This window comes from Panthera onca, chromosome B2, assembly GCF_046562875.1.
Source record: "Panthera onca isolate mPanOnc1 chromosome B2, mPanOnc1 haplotype 2, whole genome shotgun sequence".
Classification (NCBI taxonomy): Eukaryota; Metazoa; Chordata; class Mammalia; order Carnivora; family Felidae; genus Panthera; species Panthera onca.
Genome location: NC_138343.1, coordinates 713,701 through 735,516, shown reverse-complemented (window position 1 = coordinate 735,516; position 21,816 = coordinate 713,701). Strand labels below are relative to the sequence as shown.

The 21,816-nt window shown below is 41.9% G+C and overlaps 1 protein-coding gene across 1 annotated transcript; it reads left to right on the top strand.

The window, feature by feature from the left end:
- Positions 1-341: 341 nt before the first annotated feature.
- On the top strand, positions 342-1,307 carry LOC132666592 (olfactory receptor 14J1). The gene has a single exon (XM_060614600.1). The coding sequence runs from the start codon at positions 342-344 to the stop codon at positions 1,305-1,307; it is 966 nt and encodes a 321-aa protein (XP_060470583.1).
- The last annotated feature ends 20,509 nt before the right edge of the window (positions 1,308-21,816 follow it).

The window sequence follows — 21,816 nt, the reverse complement described above, 5'->3', positions numbered from 1 at the left end:
TCCCACCCCCCATCAACCCTCAGTTTGTTCTCAGTTTTTAAGAGTCTCTTATGCTTTGGCTCTCTCCCACTCTAACTTCTTTTTTTTTCTTCCCTCCCCCACCATGGGTTTCTGTTAAGTTTCTCAGGATCCACATAAGAGTGAAAACATATGGTATCTGTAGTAAAGGTTTTTCTAAATGAAGTGTTACCTAATCACTACGGGGATACGTTTGTCTTGATTTCGGTAGGTCTATGTTGGGTGCACTGTTAACCTGACATGCAGATATACTAAATATGATACATTCTTTCTACTGTTGTTTGGCTTCCTAGACAGTCATACTTGCTACGTTCAGTGTGACCATGGCCAATTTGACCTCCATGAGTGGATTCCTCCTCATGGGGTTTTCTGAAAACCAAAAGCTTCAGATTTTATATGCATTGCTGTTTTTGGTGACATACCTGATGGCCTTGACAGGAAACCTCCTCATCATCACCGTGACCACCTTGGACCATCGCCTTCAGTCCCCCATGTATTACTTTTTGAAGCACCTCTCTGTCCTAGACCTCTGTTTCATCTCTGTCACAGTGCCTCAGTCCATTGCAAATTCACTTATGAACAGCGGTTACATTTCACTTGGTCAGTGCATCCTTCAGGTTTTCTTCTTCATAGCTCTGGCCTCATCAGAAGTGGCCATCCTCACCGTGATGTCTTATGACCGGTATGTCGCCATCTGTCGGCCCCTGCAGTATGAGACCATTATGGACCCCCGCACTTGTAGGCACGCCGTGGCAGCTGTGTGGCTTGCTGGGGGCTTCTCTGGGCTCATGCATACTGCTGTGAACTTCTCCATACCTCTCTGTGGGGAGAGAGTCATTTACCAGTTCTTCTGTGACATTCCTCAGATGCTGAAACTAGCTTGTTCTCATGAATTCGTCAATGAGATTGCAGTGGCTGCCTTCACAACTTCGGCAGCATTCATCTGCCTGGTGTCCATTGTGCTCTCCTATGTCCACATCTTCTCTGCCGTGCTGAGGATCCCATCAGCAGAGGGCCGGACCAAGGTCTTCGCCACCTGCCTACCACACCTGTTTGTAGTCACCTTCTTCCTCTCCACAGCAGGTTTTGAGTTTCTGCGGCCCCCTTCTGGCTCCCAATCAGCTATGGACCTCATGTTTTCCATATTCTACACGGTGATACCACCCACACTCAATCCAGTTATCTACAGTTTACGCAATGAAGCCATGAAGGCCGCTCTGAGGAAGGTGCTGTCAAAAGGAGAATTTTCCCCGAGAAAGATGTATTTAAAAGCCATTTTTAAATTCTAAAGAACCATACAAATAAAAGTTATTGTCATTAGGTTTCAGATTGTAAAAGGGTAGGTCTGATTTCCACCCTTCCAATGTTTCTATTCTTCATATTCTGCTCAAAATCTGAGTAAGATATTATGCTTCTCAGGATAGTGGCCTTCTTTCCTCCAATTCAAGAGTTATTTTAAGGCATCTTTTAGGATTTTTTTCTGAAATAAAACAGAAAGGGCAATGAGTTTAGGGCCTGGCCGGCATCATCTGAAGGTGATTTCTAACAGATAGGCTCCAGACTGCTGGCACATAGGCTGACTGTGTTTATGGGGGCACGTTCCTGGTATAGTTCTTGGTATACATGTGTGCTTGCTGGTGTGCCTCCAAGTTTCTTACCTCTGTCAAGTTTCTACATTAATTCCCCTTCCTATTAAGCTTTTCAATAGCTTTTCCTACAATTCTTTCAGTCCCTAATAAATGTCGGTTTCATTGTACATGGGTTTCTTTTAACTCCTTTAGACAACTCTTCTAGCTATGCTACATTGTCCCCATTCGATCAATTAGGACACTAAATTTAGAAAAGATTGGTTTCTTGAGACTTCTCAAATAAAAAGCTGTGGGTGCCTGGGGGGCTCAGTCAGGTAAGCATCTGAGTTTGGCTCAGGTCATGATCTCATGCTTGGTGAGTTTGAGACCCACATCAGGCTCACTGTTTTCAGTGCAGAACCCACTTCAGATCCTCTGTCCCCTCTCTGCCCCTCCCCTGCTCTCTCTCTCTTTCTCTCTCTCTCTCCGTCATGCGCACATGCACTCTGTCTCTCAAAAAAAAAATAAATAAACATTGGGGCACCTGGGTGGCTCAGTCAGTTGAGCGTCCAACTTCAGCTCAGATCATGATCTCGCGGTCCATGAGTTCGAGCCCCGTGTCGAGCTGTGTGCTGACAGCTCGGAGCCTGGAGCCTGCTTCTGATTCAGTGTCTCCCTCTCTCTCTGCCCCTCCCCCACTCATGCTCTGTCTCTCTGTCTCAGAAATAAACATTAAAAAAAAAGACTTTCAAAAAAAATAAACATTTAAAAAAAGGGTAGTAAAGCTGTGATTGAAACTAATATTAGTCTGACTCAAAGCTTGTTCATTTGCATCTACTTGCAAATGCTTCCCAGCATGTGTGTCTATGTGTATAAACATAGAAACAGAAGCACATAGTACTGTAATTCAGTACTGCTTTTCCATTACTAGAGATGTTTGCATTAATGTATTTCTTATTCTGATCCATAGAAGAGCTTGACAAGATGTTTTTACAGAGTAAGGCAGGGAGGCCTCCTGGGTCCATGAAACACAACAAGGATGAGGAACGGGGAACAGCTCCAACCTATAAGCATGAGTCCCAGGCCTTGTGGGTCCAAGGTCTGACTCCTTCTGGGGTAGGAGGCTGTGTAACCTTCTCCATGAAGGGCTAATAAATCACAAGAGGACAATACTGCACTGGTTCCCAGGTTTGCTGAAGTGAACTAAAGTACACTGAGAACAGTGGGGATGAGCGATTGCTGAATAATGGGGAATGTTTTTTACATGGCTGTTTGGATTAATGCTTCTGTTCATAGTAACCTACACATGCATGTACACACATGAAGATTGTTTTGTTGTTTGTTTTTAAAGGTCATGCATTTTATTTCTCTTCAAGTATGAAGCTGAAATTGAGGACAAAATCTCTCTCAGTGTCATATTTTGCAGTCTTAAAGCTTGGTCCACAGTGGTTCCTCTATCTCTAGATGTGCATTAATATGTATATGTATGTGTGTGTGTGTATATATATATATATATATATATATATATATATATAGTTTAAACAGGTTGCATATTATTTGTAAATAATTCCATAATGAGGACAAAGAAAAATTTTAAAGTAAACCATCAACCCATTGGAATGGATATTGTATTATCTGTGACTATACTTCTAGATATTTTTCTTTTTTTAATTTTTTTTTTTTATTTTTGAAAGAGAGAGAGCAGGGGAAGGGCAGAGAGAGAGGGAGGCAGAGGATCCAAAGTCGGCTGTCTGCACTGACAGCAGAGAGTCTGATGTGGGGCTTGAACTCATGAACCACGAGATCATGACCTGAGCCGAAATCAGATGCTTAACCGACTGGGCCACCCAGGTGCCCCTAGACATTTAAAAAAAAAAAAAATTAACGTTTATTTATTTTTGAGACAGAGAGAGACAGAGCATGAACGGGGAAGGGTCACAGAGAGAGGGAGACACAGAATCCGAAACAGGATCCAGGCTCTGAGCAGTCAGCACAGAGCCCGACGCGGGGCTTGAACTCAGGGACCACGAGACCGTGACCTGAGCCGAAGTCGGACGCCCAACTGACTGAGCCACCCAGGTGCCGCTAGATATTTTTCTATTTATGTGTATACATGTGTGAACATTATATTGCACTGTAATACCACTTTACATACGGTTGATAAATTCCCATTATGAAATAACATCATTCTAGAGAAATACGTAAAATCATTTCAATGGCCGTGCGCTGTATTTAACCCATCCCCTTTTGAAAATGTTTCTTTTTGTCATTATTCTAAACAACACATTGGTGAATATCTTCATCCAGGCATGTCTTTTATACATATGTAATGAATTCTTCAGGCTACACGCCTAGCAGTAGAATTGCCTCTTTACTCTCCCACCTCCTGCATGTGTTCAATACATCGTTGAATCTCCTTGGATGTCCACTGGTCTTCTGCTTTATCTCCTCTAAAGCAGAGAAACTTCTATGTATTTATGTACATATTCTATGTACTTCTATGTACATAATTCTATGTATTCAATTTCATAGAGTAGTTTTTATTCTCACAGAAAATATTTATTGCTTTAAAATTTTATTTAAATAATATTTAAAATTTATAGGTCACCAGGGTGGCTCAGTCAGTTGAGCGTCTGACTTCAGTGCAGGTAATGATCTCACAGTTGGTGGGTTCAAGCCCTGCACTGGACTCTGTGTTGACAGCTCAGAGCCTGGAGCCTGCTTCGGATTCTGCTCTCTCTCTGCTCCTCTCTTGCTTACATTCTGTCTCTCAAAAATGAATAAATGTTTTTTAAAAATTTTTTAAATATTTATTTTTTAAATTTAATTTGATTTAATAATTATTAATTTTATTTAATTAAATTTACTTATGTGGAATGTCTTTTTTCTTACAGAGGATTTTTTTTTACTTCTCAAGGGAAAGAGAAGAAATGGTATCAAACAAAAATAATTACTATTTGTAGAATTTCATATTTTGTTGAATGAGATCATTTTGAGCTAGATTTAAGAGGAAAATATTCCTGGGGCCTCAACCAAACTCTCAGATGAGGAATTCATTATTTGTAAAGAATGGCCCCATGTAAATGAGATAAACCACCCAGAGACTGCCAATCAAGAAGAAAAGAAAATGGTTACAGATAACTGACATGAAGATTGTTGATATTATAAGGTTAATCAATAATCAGGTTATCACTGGTAGTTTGTCCAATTTATTTTTGTTCACTTATTCATTTTTTTCTTTATTCTTCATTTTTTATCTCCATAAATAGCTCTTTTGCCTACCTTATTGCTCAATACAGATCACTGAATATTCCCTTTCACTCAGGCCCCATACTGCACCAAAATGCTACTGATCACATCTTCTGTGTCTGCGGACATCTTTTTGGCCCAGGTAACATTATCCTGGGCTGGTGCACTGGAGGAGACTCATAACTGATTCCTACAAATCTTCTATTTTGATTACAATACAACTTCAATTTTGAATACAATACACTTTGATTCTTTTTTACATTTTTCATCAACTTTTTTATGGTAAAATTTATATGAAGGTTATTACACTTCAAGTGTATAAATCAATGAACACTGACAACACCCACAATCAAGATACAAAACATTTCCATCACCCCAAAAAGATTCGTGTGTATCTGGAGTCCTTCCTCCTTCTGCCCTCTACTGCAAGAAGTCACTAATCCACTTTTTGTCATTAAACGTTGGTATTTAACATGTATTAAATGTATTAAACATTTGTTTGCATTTTCTAGAATTTTTGCAAGTGAAATCATATGCACTCTTTGATGTTAAGCCTCTTTTGCTGAGCATAATGGTCTTGTGATTTACCCATCTAGTTGAGTTCTGGGCTGTGTTCTGTGAAATAGATATGCTACTATGCTTTGTTATTCATTCACAATCCATGAGCAATTGGGTCTGGGGTATCAGTTGCAGTTTGGAGTACATAAATAAAGCTTTTATAAATATTTCTATAAGTTTCTTCACACTCATATTTAATTCTGAGTAAATATTTAGGAGTGCAATGGCTGAATTCATAATGTACATGCTTGCTAAATTTTACAAAAAAATTGTCACAGATTTCCAGAATACTGTGCTGTATTACATTCCCCAGATAAAACATGCCAGCAATGTGTGAGTGTTCCAGTTGCTCTACGTTCACACCAACATTAGTATTGTCATTCTCTTTAACTTTTTAGCTTTTAGAATATGCATTAAGCAATAAAATAAAATATGCATTTAGTAGCATATCAATACGGTTTTAATGTGTTTCCTTAATAACTAATGAGGTTGAGCATTTTTTCATGGGCTTCTCAGCCACTTACGCATTACGTATCTTGAACTTGGAAGTGTTTGTTCAAATCTTTTGCCCATTTTTAAGTGGATTTTTGGTCTTTTTGTCATTGATAAAAAGATATCATGTATCTACAAAAGTACATAAGATCTATACAGCATGGGATATTGTGGGGATCCTTAATTTTTTTAATTTTTATAGCAGTGATATTTTACCTCAAGAGATTAAACATGTTTACCATATTTCCTTCTCCATATTATCCGTGTTAATTTTCAACATTTTACACTTTATTAATTGTGTAAACTCTTACACACATGAGTATTCTGTGTTTTATGATGGCAACAGCCACTTTCTCGGTCCCCTCTTTAAGTCCATTTTTTCTAAGTGTATTTCTTTGCAAATATTATATCAAATAAGTTGAATATGAGTTTTTAAATGTAGCAACAAAACTTGTCTAGGTTAGTAAGAGATAGCCTTCAATGACTACTAATCCAATATTTTTTCTCCTCAAATATTAGACTATTCAATCCATCTTCAGTAATGTGTAAACTATCTGTCTATATATTAGATTATATATATATGTGTCTCTCTCTATATATATAGAGAGAGAGAGGGAGAGAGTTTACATGTTATTATATTATATATTATGTAATATATAACTATTTAACATATAATATATATAACATAATATATAACATGTAAATGACATATATTTATATTATATCCTATATTATATATTAAACATTATATTATATTTATATAATATATTTATATATAAAATAAAATATATATTAAATACATCATATATTTTATAATCTCTATAAAATATATATTTTAGAGAGAGAGAACATGTGTGCAGGTGGAGAAGGGGCAGAGAGAGAGGGAGAGAGAGAATCCCAAGCAGGCCATGTGCCATCAGTGCAGAACCTGATGTGGGACTCTATTCCACAACCCTGGGATCATGACCTGAGCCAAAATCAAGAATCAGATGCTCAACAGACTGAGCCACCCAGGTGCCCCTAAACTATATTTTTTCCTTTTAAGTTGTACACCAAATATGTTAACACAATTTATGAAATTTTCTTTCATTGACTTATTTTATTAATGATGCTACCTAGTTACAAAAAGGACATATTATTTTTTTTAGGTTTATTTATTTTGAGAGAGAGAGTGCACACGCACAAAAGTGGGGGAGGGGCAGAGAGCGAAGGAGAGAGAATCCAAAGCAGGCTCTACGCTGTCAGAGCAGAGCCCAATGTGGGGCTCAAACTCACCAACCATGAGATCATGACCTGGGCCAAAATCAAGAGTCGGATGCCTAACCGACTGAGCCACCCAGGCACCCAGAACGTATCAATTTTTATCTCTTTTCCTATGCTTTCAAATATTTTTTATTAATCTGTATTTATATACTTCTGGTAGTTAAGTAATACTGCATTATCATTCGCTGTCATAATTTGGGCCATAGAGTCCTTCTTTTATCTGTAAGGTATTTTTATTACATTGTATTCTTCTTTTGAACCTCTTAATTCATTTCAATAAATATTGCATTTGTCTTTGAAGTAATTCAATGATTCATAATTTATAGACTAATCTTGGAATAATGCTCTGCAATAGTTTCTTTTTACTAAGAAATATTAAAGGTTTATTGTTTACACTGAAGAAAATTTTGCTGATTCTCTTCATGAAAGTAACCCACATTTTTCAGTCGACTGGCTTTATGATTTGGTATTTGTGTGGTTGCTAGAAGCCTGGCTCACGGTCTATTCATGTCAGACATGCACCGCAGACACCAAGCATCACTGAACGCTACCACGGATTGCAGGGATTCCCATGTCACTACTGCTATCTCCCAAGGCAGAGGACAAACACTCACTTTCCGGGTATTCCTCATGGCTTGGATGCAGGCACAGGATCTAAGTTCTAAGGTTAGACTGTCCAGCCTGAGACCTCAGCCTGAAGAAGCAGGTGCCATGTGGCTTGTGGCTCTGCCGAGGCTGGTGGCCAAATGCCCACTTTGGGGAGAGTGATGGAGTCTGGAATCTGTCCCAGATCCCACAGGGCACATGTGTCCCAGCCCCGCAGAGCCAACACTGTGCCGTCCCCCTCACTGCCTGGGCTCCTGTCCCCACACTGGATTATCAGGGGGACTCTGGGACATAGCTAAGTATAGCCAGGACTGGTTCTGTGTGTTACAACTAAGAAATTTAGGAAATATAACTGTTAAGGAGGAATACACTGATTCTTAAACTTTAAACTTAAATCTAGCCACTCGCTTAATTTCTAATAATTCCAAGAGTAATAGCTGATTTTGTGTGTTTTCTATATAAATTCTATTAAAGTCTAGAAGTGGCTTATAAGAATCAGGTGGCTAAGCTAAGGCCTTTGAGCCTCAGTTCCCAGCCCTAAGTGAATCTGTGGCCCCCTCACAGTGATGCTGTGCCAGATGCCGTATCAGAGGCAGGGCTGGCCAGGCACCTGCACTGGTCACTGCGAAGCTGAAGCTGGGGTTGCGCCCTCTTAGTGCCGTCCACAGAGCAGAAGCCAGACATGTGACCAGTGTTTAGGTAGGGCTCGGGTTGAGCGATGCATGACGGAGTAAGAGAAGGGCAGGAAGGTCAGGTTCAGCACAGAAAATGGTCCATGTGGCTTTTCTCCCAGATACTTTGGCTACCCAAGCCTGGACATGGATGGGAGACTGCCTGGGAATATAGGGTGCTGTAGCCTCATGCCTCCCATCATTGCCCTCTCCTGATGCTATCACCCAAGTGAGGCTCCTCCAGACACCTCCTGCCTCTTTCCCTTCCTGCCTCCAACCCCCAAACTCCACCTACCCACTGCAGTCCCTGTGGCCATCTTTATCCCCCTACCACTTGGTGGGCAGACAACGGCATCCCACCCTTTCCCCTTTGCAGCCTTAACAACACCCAGAGCCAACCAGAGGCTCCCTATAACCTCTTCCCCGTGGCATCCTGGGAGCCCCAAGCAATTCACTTGGTACCCCAACCATCTAAGCCCTGGGCTGAGTCTCCAACTGATGCCAGCACAGCCCTTTCTTTCATGACACTCAGGCTGCTTTTGCAAGGGACAGACATCCTCCCCCTAGAGCAACAATGCCTGTGTTGTCCCAATATGAAACTGTACGTTCCTCAAGAGGTTTTATTGAAGAGAGAGAAGTTGAGGCACAGCCTCAGGCTGATGGGGGAAGGATGGATGTCAAGGACGCCTTCAGAAGTGGAGTCATTGCAGGGGATACACCGGAGCGTGTGGCAGAGGTGGACTTGGGGCTTGAGAATGGGCCTTTGGGGCTTCCCCCAAAGAGAGGGACTTCAGGAAGAGGAGGCAATGGTGATGCCAGAGAGAATGTTTCTGAGATACACACTCTGAGGTGCAGGGGGAGTCACTGGCAGAGTGTGCTGAGTCAAGATGCACATAGACAACAAAGTGTGACAGATAGGGTCAGAGGTCATGTCCCACTAGACACAGAGAGCAGTCACCGTGAAAGGGGCCTGACGACACGGAGGCAGTTCATTAACTGTAGTCATCAAGGTGGAGAGCCCACTGTGCTCATGCCACACCCTCCTCATCATCAGCAGAGTGCTGGGACAAGGGAGGACCCTCAGTAACCATGTGCTGACTAGACCCCAAATGACCTCTGTTTCAGTTTGAATCACTGGAATAGAATTTACTGAATTCAAGCGCCTGGTGACCAGGTACAGGTTAATTAGCTATGAAAGTGAAACCTAGCACTACCAATGAAAGCAAAATTCCTATGCAAGGCAAAGCTCAGAATCCAGTCCAAAAAGCAAGACTCTCCACATGCAGTCCATCTTGACCTCAGGGCCTTTGTACTTGGTGTTCTCCCAGATTTAAATATATGTACACTGCACTGTCTACTCCCCAAATGCCTTCAGGCATTTCTCAAACTCCCTTACTGACTTCACTTTTCTTCATGGGACAAATCACCCCCTGGGTTTCGAACAAGTAGGTTTTACTTATTTGTTACTGTCATCTTGCTAATCTGTATGAGAATGGAGAAGCCCCTCCCCTCCCCCAGCTTCACCTCTGTAGTGCCCTGGTATCTGGAAAAGCCTGGCACACAGTAGGTCTAGGTGAATGTGCACCAGGTGAGGGAGCACAGAGCTTGAAGTTGGGACATCTAGGTGTCATGGAGCATTGCCCCAGATTAGAGGAAGGGCAACTTGGTGAAGATTTTGTTGTAGAGAGTTCTCCTTGTGTTAGCTAGGAGACAATGAGAACTGACTCCAATAGGAAGCCTGAAAGCAATCAGTAGGAGGATGGAGAAAAAACAAAACTAGGGAAGGAATCTGTTTTGTTTTGCCAGACCAGCACTTCCAGCCAAGGGGAAGCCCAGCGAGGTGTCTACCTGACAGCCCTAAATATGAGCCAGTATGAGCAGTTGGGAGGTTGAGGACCTGCACAGAACACCGGCCTGAGTTGTCCTGAAGTTACCTTTAGCTCATTATAAAACTAAGAGCTCCTCCTGTGGGCGGAGATATCCACCATCCCGGGATACAGGATGCAGGCAGTAGCATATGCTGACAGGCTGGGCATCACAGCTGAACCTGTAAGCTCCCTGTGCCTTGTCCCCTAATGCACTGCATAAAAGCTTCCTGTACTAACCTCTCAGGGACACAGTCTTTTGAGAGTTTTCTCCCTGTGTCCTTAGTTGTAACAAGTAATAAAGAGTTCTTTGCTTTCAAAAATAAATAAATAAATAAATAAATAAATAAATAAATAAATAAAAAATAAACAGAATAATCCATCTTTCAAACGTAATTCTTATTCAGAAGCAAGGTAGATCTGGGAATACTCTGTGCAAACAAAGTGAGTGTGTGTCTTTGTGAAGTAATATTTTCAATGTCTTAATGAATTTTGCTCTTTTTATCCTAAGAATAAATTATTTTGCCCTTGGAGTACCATGGAGATTAAAAGCAAGGACTTACCTGAGATTGCCAGGGTTCAAACGCTGGCTCCTCTGCTTGCTAGTCACATGAGTGTTGGTGGTTTCTTACACTTTCAAAGTCTCGGTCTCTCTACCTGTAGAATAGGGTTCCTAACAGGGACTTATGACTTGGCAGAGCTTGCTAAATGTTAACCCATGTAGGACATTTAGAACAGTACTTGATAATAAGTGCCTAATAAGGGGGAATTAATCTGTCTATACCTCCATAAGGTTGTGGCGGTGACAGAATTTATAACAGAAAAGAGAAAGATGAACAAAAAGATCAAATCCCGAAGCAGGATGAGAGCTTTATAAATCAGCTACTGACATGATTATTCCCTGATCCCCCTTCAGAGAATCAGCAACCACATTGGACGTACTCACTTCATGAGGCTCTGTCTCCTGCAAACAGAGACGACCGCTTGCCAGTAATGCTCAAGTGACTTCAGGAAGGAGGAGACATAACAGGGAAAGGCAGAGAAATCGCCTGCACATTATCTAATCCAAGACACTATGACCTGAAGAAGGGAGGGGGAGGACTGAAGAGATCCCTGAGATCATATGCATTCCCCTGCTATGGCCTTTCTGGGATGAAATCCCAGGGAGGAAATGTCCTGTAATTCAGGAGTACTGAGAGTGGAATTTGGTGTGTCCCATCAAGGAAGGAGCCACATCAAAGTAAACCAGGCTGAACCACATGCTTAGGTCCAGGGCCTCTGATGTCTACTTGTCTGCACTGCCCTCAAACCACAGAGGACATCAGAACCACCGCACTGGACACAGGTAACCGGCAAGGAAGACATCATCCAAGACCACTGCACTGTGGGACTCAGCCTGAGCTCAACTCAACTGAAGCAAACGGCTGGAGACTGAAGGCCATCTGTTTGCTAACTGGCTCTACCACCTGGAAAAGTGAACTTTCTTGCATCTTCTCAACAAGAGATCGTTTTAGAACTTGGAGCAAAGCGCCTGTGCACAGTGGACTCCTGCCCTCCCACAGACACTGGGAGATAGGAAAGGTATCTTCCTTGATGACTACACCTTTGTGGGATGTCTCCCTGGTCTTTGGTGAAGACATTCCTGGATTGTACAACTCTCAGGAAAATTTACAAAGATTTTTATCTCAAAGGAGCAGAGAAAGAGTCTACAATTACAAATCTTCTAAAGTAAATGCTCTGCGAAAAAGCAAGTCAGGGGTCCCGACTCAGGAAGAAGCCCGTCTCAACCTCAGTCAAGCTGAGGGAATGTTAAGACTGTTTTGGCCACCAGGTCTGATTAAGCCAAGAGTGGTAAATTTGTGATTATTCCAACAGCAGACATTATCTGGCAGTACCAACAGGTTAAGTAGCAACGCATCCAGGTTTTCCCAAAGATGTTTTTTGAAAGCCAGAGAAAGGATACCACTTGCAAAATGAAACTTCATCCCTTAACCTGGCACACCTACGTTTCCTTCCTTCATACCTTGGATGCAGGTTAAGAAGGGAAACCGGACGAATGGGTGCCTCTTGGAGGGACTAAATATTTTTATGTAAAAGTGAGACTGGATGTTACCTAAAGGGACTATTTGAATTATCAGTTTAGACTGAAATTAAACTGGGTTTGACATTCAGTTAATTAGTGTGCCTGATGAGGGCTCAGCAGAAAGACAAGACCCACTGTGGACAAGGGGTGACATTGTGCATTTCGTCTACCATTTCCAAGATGTGACGTTAAATTCTACATACGCTCACTGCTTGCTTCTGGGGAATAATTTACTTCATGGCTGGTTTTGTGCCCTGTTATCATATTCTACCAGGACCTTTGCATCACATAATACCCTCCAGGTACCTTGGGCATTTAACCTACTTTGACCTCAGGTCTGTATCAAGTACATCACCACAAGCCCCATATTCCTGTCTACTGATGCTTCAGCAACCATGCTTTCACCCTGGATTTCACACTTGGCTCACTCTCCAATACCTGCTTCTCAAATAAGGCACTGGAGGGGAAAAAGGAATGGATAAAACAAACACCTCTGCTCCCTAACTCAACGTTCCCAGACCCTAGCCCAGACCTCTCCCCACTTAGTTGTTAATTACCTATTTAAACTCTTTCAGTAGATATTTCTGATATAGCTTAGATTATAATGAATTTATGTGGTGGGGGCAATCAGTTTCAAAAATTCAGAGAGGAACGGAAAAATAAGGGATTATAACTGGAGCACCTCAGAATTAAATGCAGTTACAAAGAAAAGAGGAGCATGGGGGTGGGCAAAATAGGGGAAGGGGATTAAGAGGAACAAACCTCCAGCTATAAAACAGATAAGTCACGGGGTTGGAAAGCACAGCATCCGGAATGCAGCCAATGATATTGTCAGAACATTGTAGGGTAACAGGCGGTGACTGCACTTAACAGCGGTGAGCACTGAGAGATGTAGTCATCAAATCACTGTGTTGTGCACCTGAAACTAATGCGAGACTGTACATCAACTGTACATCAATACAATTTCTAAAAATGTCTAATTAAAATTGTATATATTTAAGGTGTACAAAAGGATGATTTGATGTACTTGATTGTTACAATCAAGCTAACATATTAACTCCTCACATAGTAACCTTTTTTATGTATGTCACAAATGTACCTAAATGTCACTCTCTGAGCCAAAGCATAAGAGACTCTTAAAAACTGAGAACAAACTGAGGGTTGATGGGGGGTGGGAGGGAGGGCAGGGTGGGTGATGGGTATTGAGGAGGGCACCTTTTGGGATGAGCACTGGGTGTTGTATGGAAACCAATTTGACAGTAAATTTCATATATTAAAAAATAAAAAAAAATAATTAAAAAAAAAAAAAAAAGAAATTCGCAGGCTTAAACAATATAGTTCCTGAGGAAAATGTTAAAAAATGTCAAAAGCCTCTATGGAGGAGCCTGGTCAGATGCTAATCCTTAATAAGGATTATCTAATTGAAGGAATTAAATAAAAGGACACAACAGACATTTCAACTAACAGTTGTAATCATATGTTTAAGTAAAGGTAACCTATGGGTTGGGTGAGGTATATAATGAATTTATGATTTGATTATTAAGTCTTTATGTTACAAATTTTGTCAGGTGGCTTTCCTCCAAATATACCAGTACACTTATACAAATTTCTAAAGGATCTCAATATTAAACTTTTAAAAATACTAATTTATCTTCAATTTATAGAAAAAAAAAGAATCCATGTATTCTTTTCCATGTATTGAAATACGAAAAGAGAGAAAACAAAGCTGATTTTCATGATATTTTTCAAGAATGTTAAAAGCCACAAAGGTAAAATAATAATAAAAATATCCTAGTAAAAAAAAAAAAAACAAAAAAAAAAAACTAAATGTCACTCTCTTAGCAAAAAAATAAAAAAGTAAAACAAAATAAACTAAAATCTACTCTCTTAACATATTTCTGGTGTCCAATATAGTATTATTAAGTATGGTCAATATGCTTGTACATTAGGTTTCTAGACTTATCCATTGTATGAAGCAAATTATTGGCAGTAATTTACCTACCTGTAAGTTTCCGCCTTTGGTTGATAACGTCCCAATTTCCCCCACCTCCTCAGTCCCTGTTACCACCATTCCACTTACTGCTCTGAGTTTCAGTTTGAATTTATTTATTTTTTTTAAGATTCCACATATAAATGAGATCATACAGCATTTGTCTTCCTCTGTCTGGCTTATTTCACTTAACATCACGTCCTCCATATTCACCCATGTGGTTGCAAATTGCAAGGTTTCTTTCTTTCTTGTAGCTGAATAACATAGAATTAATTTTATAACCTAGTAATTTTAGGGTTTGTTGATGCCATTAATGGCCAAAGAGAAGCAGGGAACAAATTAAATCTCTAATTGCAATGTCTTTTTTTTTTTTAATGTTTATTTATTTTTGAGAGAGACAGAGACACAGCATGAGTGGGTGAGGGGCAGGGAGACAGAAAGGGAGACACAGAATTAGAAGCAGAGTCCAGGCTCTGAGCTGTCAGCATAGAGCCGGACGTGGGACTCAAATTCATAGAACTGTGAGATCGTGACCAGAGCTGAAGTCAGATGCTTAACCGACTGAGCCACCCAGGCGCCCCTAATTGGAATGTCTTAAATTCACTTTTAAGCATATTATATTTGTTATATATATTATATATATATTTGTTGACAAAATAGTGGTCAAAATCCTTTTTAAATGTGACTTCTAGAGATCTTTTTTTTAAATTTATTTATTTAAATTCAAGTCAGTTAACATACAGTGTAGTCTTGGCTTCGGAAGTAGAACCCAGTGATTCATCACTTACATATAAATCCTAACAAGTGCCCTTCTTAGTACACATCACCCATCTAGCCCATCCCCACCCACCTCACCCCCAGCAACTCTCAGCCTGTTCTCTGTATATAAGGGTCTCTCTGTTTTTATCTTATTTTTCCTGCCTTCCCCTATGTTCATCTGATGGGATTAGAGTACATTATGCTAAGTGAAATAAGTCAGGCAGAGAAAGACAAATACCATAACAATTTCACTCGTATGTGGAATGTAATCTTTCTTATACTACACTTAAGGAAAGCAAGATTCACACACTTCCCCATTTCCTTCTCTGTCGATCTCTCAGGTAAGAAGACACATCAACAGCCTCTGTCTGCTTCAGTGTCCTGATGCAGGTCCCCATCAGAACTCCTGCTGACACTGCCAAGTTTGGGACAAACAGAAACCGTCTGTTTGTCTCTTCTACCCCCCCCCCCCCAATTATTTTGTGATGAAGTTTGGTTTCTCCCAGAGCAGATACTAGGAGGAGAATTTGTGTGTCATCAGCTGACCTGGGAAGTAACCCAGGGAATGTTGTATGGGGGGCGGGGGGGTGGGTACAGGGAAAAGAAGGACTTGGGTGAAGGTGACAATAATGAGAAGGTGACCAGTACAGAGAAGAGGGCTCAGTGCGTCCGCAGGGACTGGAGGACACAACGCACATCTGTGCCTCAGAGTTACCCCCCAAAGGGCCAGGAAACTGGGTGCTTGTCTACCAACAACTGGGAGTCCCTGGAGGTAACCATTGGTGATCAGTGCTGTGCGGCTTGAATTTTGAGCTCTGGGCAAGTACAGCGCATTCTAACCATGAGAGGAAGCTCTCGGCAAAGACACGTGGCTGGAAGCCAAGCTCTGTCCGTGAGATGGCAAGTGCCATGGCACACGGAGAGCGCATGAGTGTGTCTTCCAATGGGAATCCCGTAGAAAGAAAGAGGCTGATACAACAAAGTTACAAGTAAACGTCAGCTCTGTTTCTCCCACACCTATTGGAAAACTTATGGAAAAATAAATCAAGTGAAAATTAGGAAAAGCACAAAACAACTATCAAAAACTATGAAAGGAGACGTAGATACCATGTAGCTCTGCAGCAAATATTTAAAACTAAATAAGGCAGATACAGCTGAGCGACTGACCTAACCCTTCTGCTGTAAGCAATATGAAATGGGAAAAACAAATAGGGCCACTGTTTTCAGAATTTGGACAACAGGCAGGACAGGACATTAACCCTGGAAACAAACAACAAAACACACATGTGGGGGCATTTAGTCAGGATTCTCCACAGAAACAGAGCCAGTGGGATATGTCTCATCTCCATACCTTCTATACACACACATGTTGTCTATATGTACACACAGACACACGTGTATGAGAGAGACAGAGACACAGAGGCACTGAGAGAGATTTTAAGGAACTGGCTCATGTGATTGTGCCTTTAGCTGATTGGATGAAGCCCACTCACATTATGCAGAGTAATCTGCTTTACTTAAAGTCAACTGATTGTAAATGTTAACCACATAACTAAAAAATGCCCTTATATTCTGCCCCTCCCCCTCTTGTGCTCTGTCTCTCTCTCAAAAAAAAATGCCCTATAGCAACATCTAGACTAGCGTTTGACCAACCAGCCACTGGAGTCTCAAGCTGACACATAAAATTGACCATAACAATGAGCCTCACAGTCACTTGGTTTTCTGCTGAAAGACCCTCCCCAGGCAGTGGTGCAGAAAAGTAGACCTGAAACAAAGCACAGAGGGCTCTTGAGCTTAGGAGGCAGAGACCTGAAATATCAGCAAGGAAATGAGAATCATAAAAAAAGAACCAAATTGAAATTCTAGAACTGGGAAGTACGTTATCAGAAAAGAAACATTCAGTACATAGGTTCACCCCGTTTAGGAAGATCAATGAACTTGAATACAGATTATTAGAAATCACCAAATTAAAAAAAAAACAATGAGAGGGGCGCCTGGGTGTCTCAGTCGGTTAAGCGGCCCACTTCGGCTCAGGTCATGATCTCACGGTCCGTGAGTTCGAGCCCCGCGTTGGGCTCTGTGCTGACAGCTCAGAGCCTGGAGCCTGTTTCAGATTCTGTGTCTCCCTCTCTCTGACCCTCCCCCGTTCATGCTCTGTCTCTCTTTGTCTCAAAAATAAATAAACGTTAAAAAAAATTAAAAAAGAAAAACAAAACAATGAGAGAAGTCACTGAATCAAGAACAGAGAGCAACTGGTAAAACAGCAGCCCCTCTGAAGGCAGCTCAGACGTCCATCCACACAGGTGGACAAAGGAAGGTACAGCCACTGGATGGGTACAACCTAGCACCAAAAACGGTTAGAGCTACTAACACGACAAGTGAATGTCACGGGTATTAGGCTGAAAGAAAGGAGCTATGAGCAGGGTGTCGGTACGGGGTGGGGGAGAAAACGGTGGCGATGGGATGTCCCGGCGTTGCCATGGACCTCCTGCAGGATGCTGGAGCACCTGTACGGGATGACAGCACTAGTGAGAGCCAACATGCTGTCGTGGGTGGAGGAGGGCGTCCCTGTGGTGGGGGGACATCTGCACAGGAGGGTGGCCACCGTGGCATGTTCTCCCCCTCGTGGTTTCTGGGACGTCTGGGATGAGGTCTTGAATGTATAGTCCAGCTTAGTAATTTGTCCACTCTGCTGAACCCATCAACCGAGTCCTTTCTTAACCAGTTACACTTTCCAGACAAACTATAACGGTTCTTCTCGGTACATGCCTGGTTTTGCTTCACACAAGCAATATTCTCACTACCTTGAACATATCTCACTACCTTGAACATCCTATCTTAAATTATTTTATTTTCTGCTCCTTAATTCTGTCTCATCTGCTCTAAATCACTCGTCTTTCTTGTTAGTGGCTTCATTTCTCAGATATTTTATCATCTGCTTCGGGGAATCATCCCTCTGGATGGTGCTGTCTTGGCCGGTCATGTGCTTGGGGAGGACGTTTTACGCCCCTGCTGGATGTGGGTCATGGTGGGTGACCCAAGGGAGGGAGCGCCTAGCCAACAGTGCTCGCCGACCCTCTGACCTGCTGTTTCTCACCCTCGGGGACCCCGCAGTACCTCTTGCTCCCCTCCCGCTTCCCTCAGAGCTGCCTCCTCCTCTTCATCACCCCACCCCCGGGTTTGCAAAAGAAGAGAAGACACGGAAGCCCAGGACCCGCCTCTGTCAGCTTCCATCCACACCCGGCCCCGCTGCTGCCCGCACTGTACCGCCAATCTGACCCAGCCCGGACTTCCTTGCAGTTGGAAAAAAGGTTGTTAGTGATCAGCCAAACTCACTTAGTAAACGATTTTCAAAAAGGCTTAAGTGAAAGCTGTCCTCCAATGAGGAGAGGACTCAGATATTACACTCGGATTATTCTCCAGAATCTTCCCGCTGCCTTTCCCTCCCCAAACCACTACCCTGTACACTCGAAACCATTTTCTGCCTTCCCAAGAATCTGTCTTTGACTGAATTTTCTGAGATCTGCACTACCACCCCCCCCCCCCCCCCCCCCGCCCTTTGCTGGCGTCTAGGTAATTGGGCTCAAGAGAAGATGCCGGCGACTACATTACTTTGCCCCCTTACTCAGGAGGGAAAAGATAACACTGTGGCCAGTTCTCTGTACTCAGCATGTTTGTGGTAGGAGTTTTCTTTCTGATCTGTAAGTCCATGAACATAAAAACTCAGATCTCTGGAACATATAAAATAACCTATATATAATAATCCCATTTCAAATGCAAATGCCATAAAATACTGGATAGATCTCTTTTTTTCAAATTTATTTATCCTTCTTTGTTCCAACGTAATAACAACAATGTCCAATGGATATTTTTATATTCCAGTCTCTGCTAATTCTCTTTCCTTACTGGCTCTTACTCCTGCTTTAACTCTGATCCCGTCTCCCTTATGTAACCTACGTGCAGCGCTGTTTGGAACCAGAAGTAGTACATGCAGGACGCTCGGCACAGTGCCTGTTAAGAGACTCCGTCCACAACTGACACTCAGAAACGATAGTGTGTTCTTTCCTCCCCTGTCCTCCTTCTCCCTCTCTTGTTTTGGCTAAAAGCCATCCCAATGGTCCTTGAGCAGCTGCACTCACATGACATCGTGAAGTGCATTAGTTACTCTGTGTTCGTGCTCCTTCATGGGTCCTGTGCTCTTGGCAGGGGACCTGCTCACACGAGTCATGGGCCCCATGCGATTGGCAGGGGACCTGCTCACATGGGAGAAATTCTTTCTTTTCAATGCAGAGCCACTGGGGAACTAGTCACATCCTCATTACACATCTCAGAGCTTCCTGCCACCGACAACTTCCTTGCTCACCTGCCCACATCTCCCTCTGGTCCTACACCAGACTGTAAATCAGAATACCTCACCCAACGCAGAGGACTGTGAACACAGTATCGTAGTACGGATCTCTCTTCCATCACTAACACCTTGGAGAGTTTTGACTTCCACTCTCCACAGGGTGGCATGAAAGAAACTGTGCCTTGAGGTCAGTTAGTGCAAACAATGGTCAACCCCTAGGTGGGTGCCAAGGGTCTACCCATCAAAGTAGTTGTCTCTGGTTTAATAAGCATCCAGGACAGACAGTCTGTCACTTACTCTTGGGACACAGGGGAAAGTGGAGGAAGGGGACCATGTGATAACTGATTTTTTTTTAATTTATTTATTTTTTTAATATATGAAATTTACTGTCAAATTGGTTTCCATACAACACCCAGTGCTCATCCCAAAAGGTGCCCTCCTCAATACCCATCACCCACCCTCCCCTCCCTCCCACCCCCCATCAACCCTCAGTTTGTTCTCAGTTTTTAACAGTCTCTTATGCTTTGGCTCTCTCCCACTCTAACTTCTTTTTTTTTTTTTTTTTCCTTCCCCTCCCCCATGGGTTTCTGTTACGTTTCTCAGGATCCACATAAGAGTGAAACCATATGGTATCTGTCTTTCTCTGTATGGCTTATTTCACTTAGCATCACACTCTCCAGTTCCATCCACGTTGCTACAAAAGGCCATATTTCATTTTTTCTCATTGCCACGTAGTATTCCATTGTGTATATAAATCACAATTTCTTTATCCATTCATCAGTTGATGGACATTTAGGCTCTTTCCATAATTTGGCTATTGTTGAGAGTGCTGCTATAAACATTGGGGTACAAGTGCCCCTATGCATCAGTACTCCTGTATCCCTTGGATAAATTCCTAGCAGTGCTATTGCTGGGTCATAGGGTAGGTCTATTTTTAATTTTCTGAGGAACCTCCATACTGCTTTCCAGAGCGGCTGCACCAATTTGCATTCCCACCAACAGTGCAAGAGGGTTCCCATTTCTCCACATCCTCTCCAGCATCTATAGTCTCCTGATTTGTTCATTTTGGCCACTCTGACTGGCATGAGGTGATATCTGAGTGTGGTTTTGATTTGTATTTCCCTGATAAGGAGCGACGTTGAGCATCTTTTCATGTGCCTGTTGGCCATCCAGATGTCTTCTTTAGAGAAGTGTCTATTCATGTTTTCTGCCCATTTCTTCACTGGGTTATTTGTTTTTCAGGTGTGGAGTTTGGTGAGCTCTTTATAGATTTTGGATACTAGCCCTTTGTCCGATATGTCATTTGCAAATATCTTTTCCCATTCCGTGGGTTGCCTTTTAGTTTTGTTGGTTGTTTCCTTTGCTGTGCAGAAGCTTTTTATCTTCATAAGGTCCCAGTAATTCACTTTTGCTTTTAATTCCCTTGCCTTTGGGGATGTGCCGAGTAAGAGATTGCTACGGCTGAGGTCAGAGAGGTCTTTTCCTGCTTTCTCCTCTAAGGTTTTGATGGTTTCCTGTCTCACATTCAGGTCCTTTATCCATTTTGAGTTTATTTTTGTGAATGGTGTGAGAAAGTGGTCTAGTTTCAACCTTCTGCATGTTGCTGTCCAGTTCTCCCAGCACCATTTGTTAAAGAGACTGTCTTTTTTCCATTGGATGTTCTTTCCTGCTTTGTCAAAATGAGTTGGCCATACGTTTGTGGGTCTAGTTCTGGGGTTTCTATTCTATTCCATTGGTCTATGTGTCTGTTTTTATGCCAATACCATGCTGTCTTGATGATGACAGCTTTGTAGTAGAGGCTAAAGTCTGGGATTGTGATGCCTCCTGCTTTGGTCTTCTTCCAAATTACTTTGGCTATTCGGGGCCTTTTGTGGTTCCATATGAATTTTAGGATTGCTTGTTCTAGTTTCCAGAAGAATGCTGGTGCAATTTTGATTGGGATTGCATTGAATGTGTAGATAGCTTTGGGTAGTATTGACATTTTGACAATATTTATTCTTCCAATCCATGAGCAGGGAATGTCTTTCCATTTCTTTAAATCTTCTTCAATTACCTGCATAAGCTTTCTATAGTTTTCAGCATACAGATCTTTTACATATTTGGTTAGATTTATTCCTAGGTATTTTATGCTTCTTGGTGCAATTGTGAATGGGATCAGTTTCTTTCTTTGTCTTTCTGTTGCTTCATTGTTAGTGTATAAGAATGCAACTGATTTCTGTACATTGATTTTGTATCCTGCAACTTTGCTGAATTCATGTATCAGTTCTAGCAGACTTTTGGTGGAGTCTATCGGATTTTCCATGTATAATATCATGTCATCTGCAAAAAGCGAAAGCTTGACTTCAT

What these genes read in the sequence shown, in the direction of transcription:
- LOC132666592 (XM_060614600.1), top strand. Translation starts at nt 342, where the DNA reads ATGGCCAATTTGACCTCCATGAGTGGATTCCTCCTCATGGGGTTTTCT.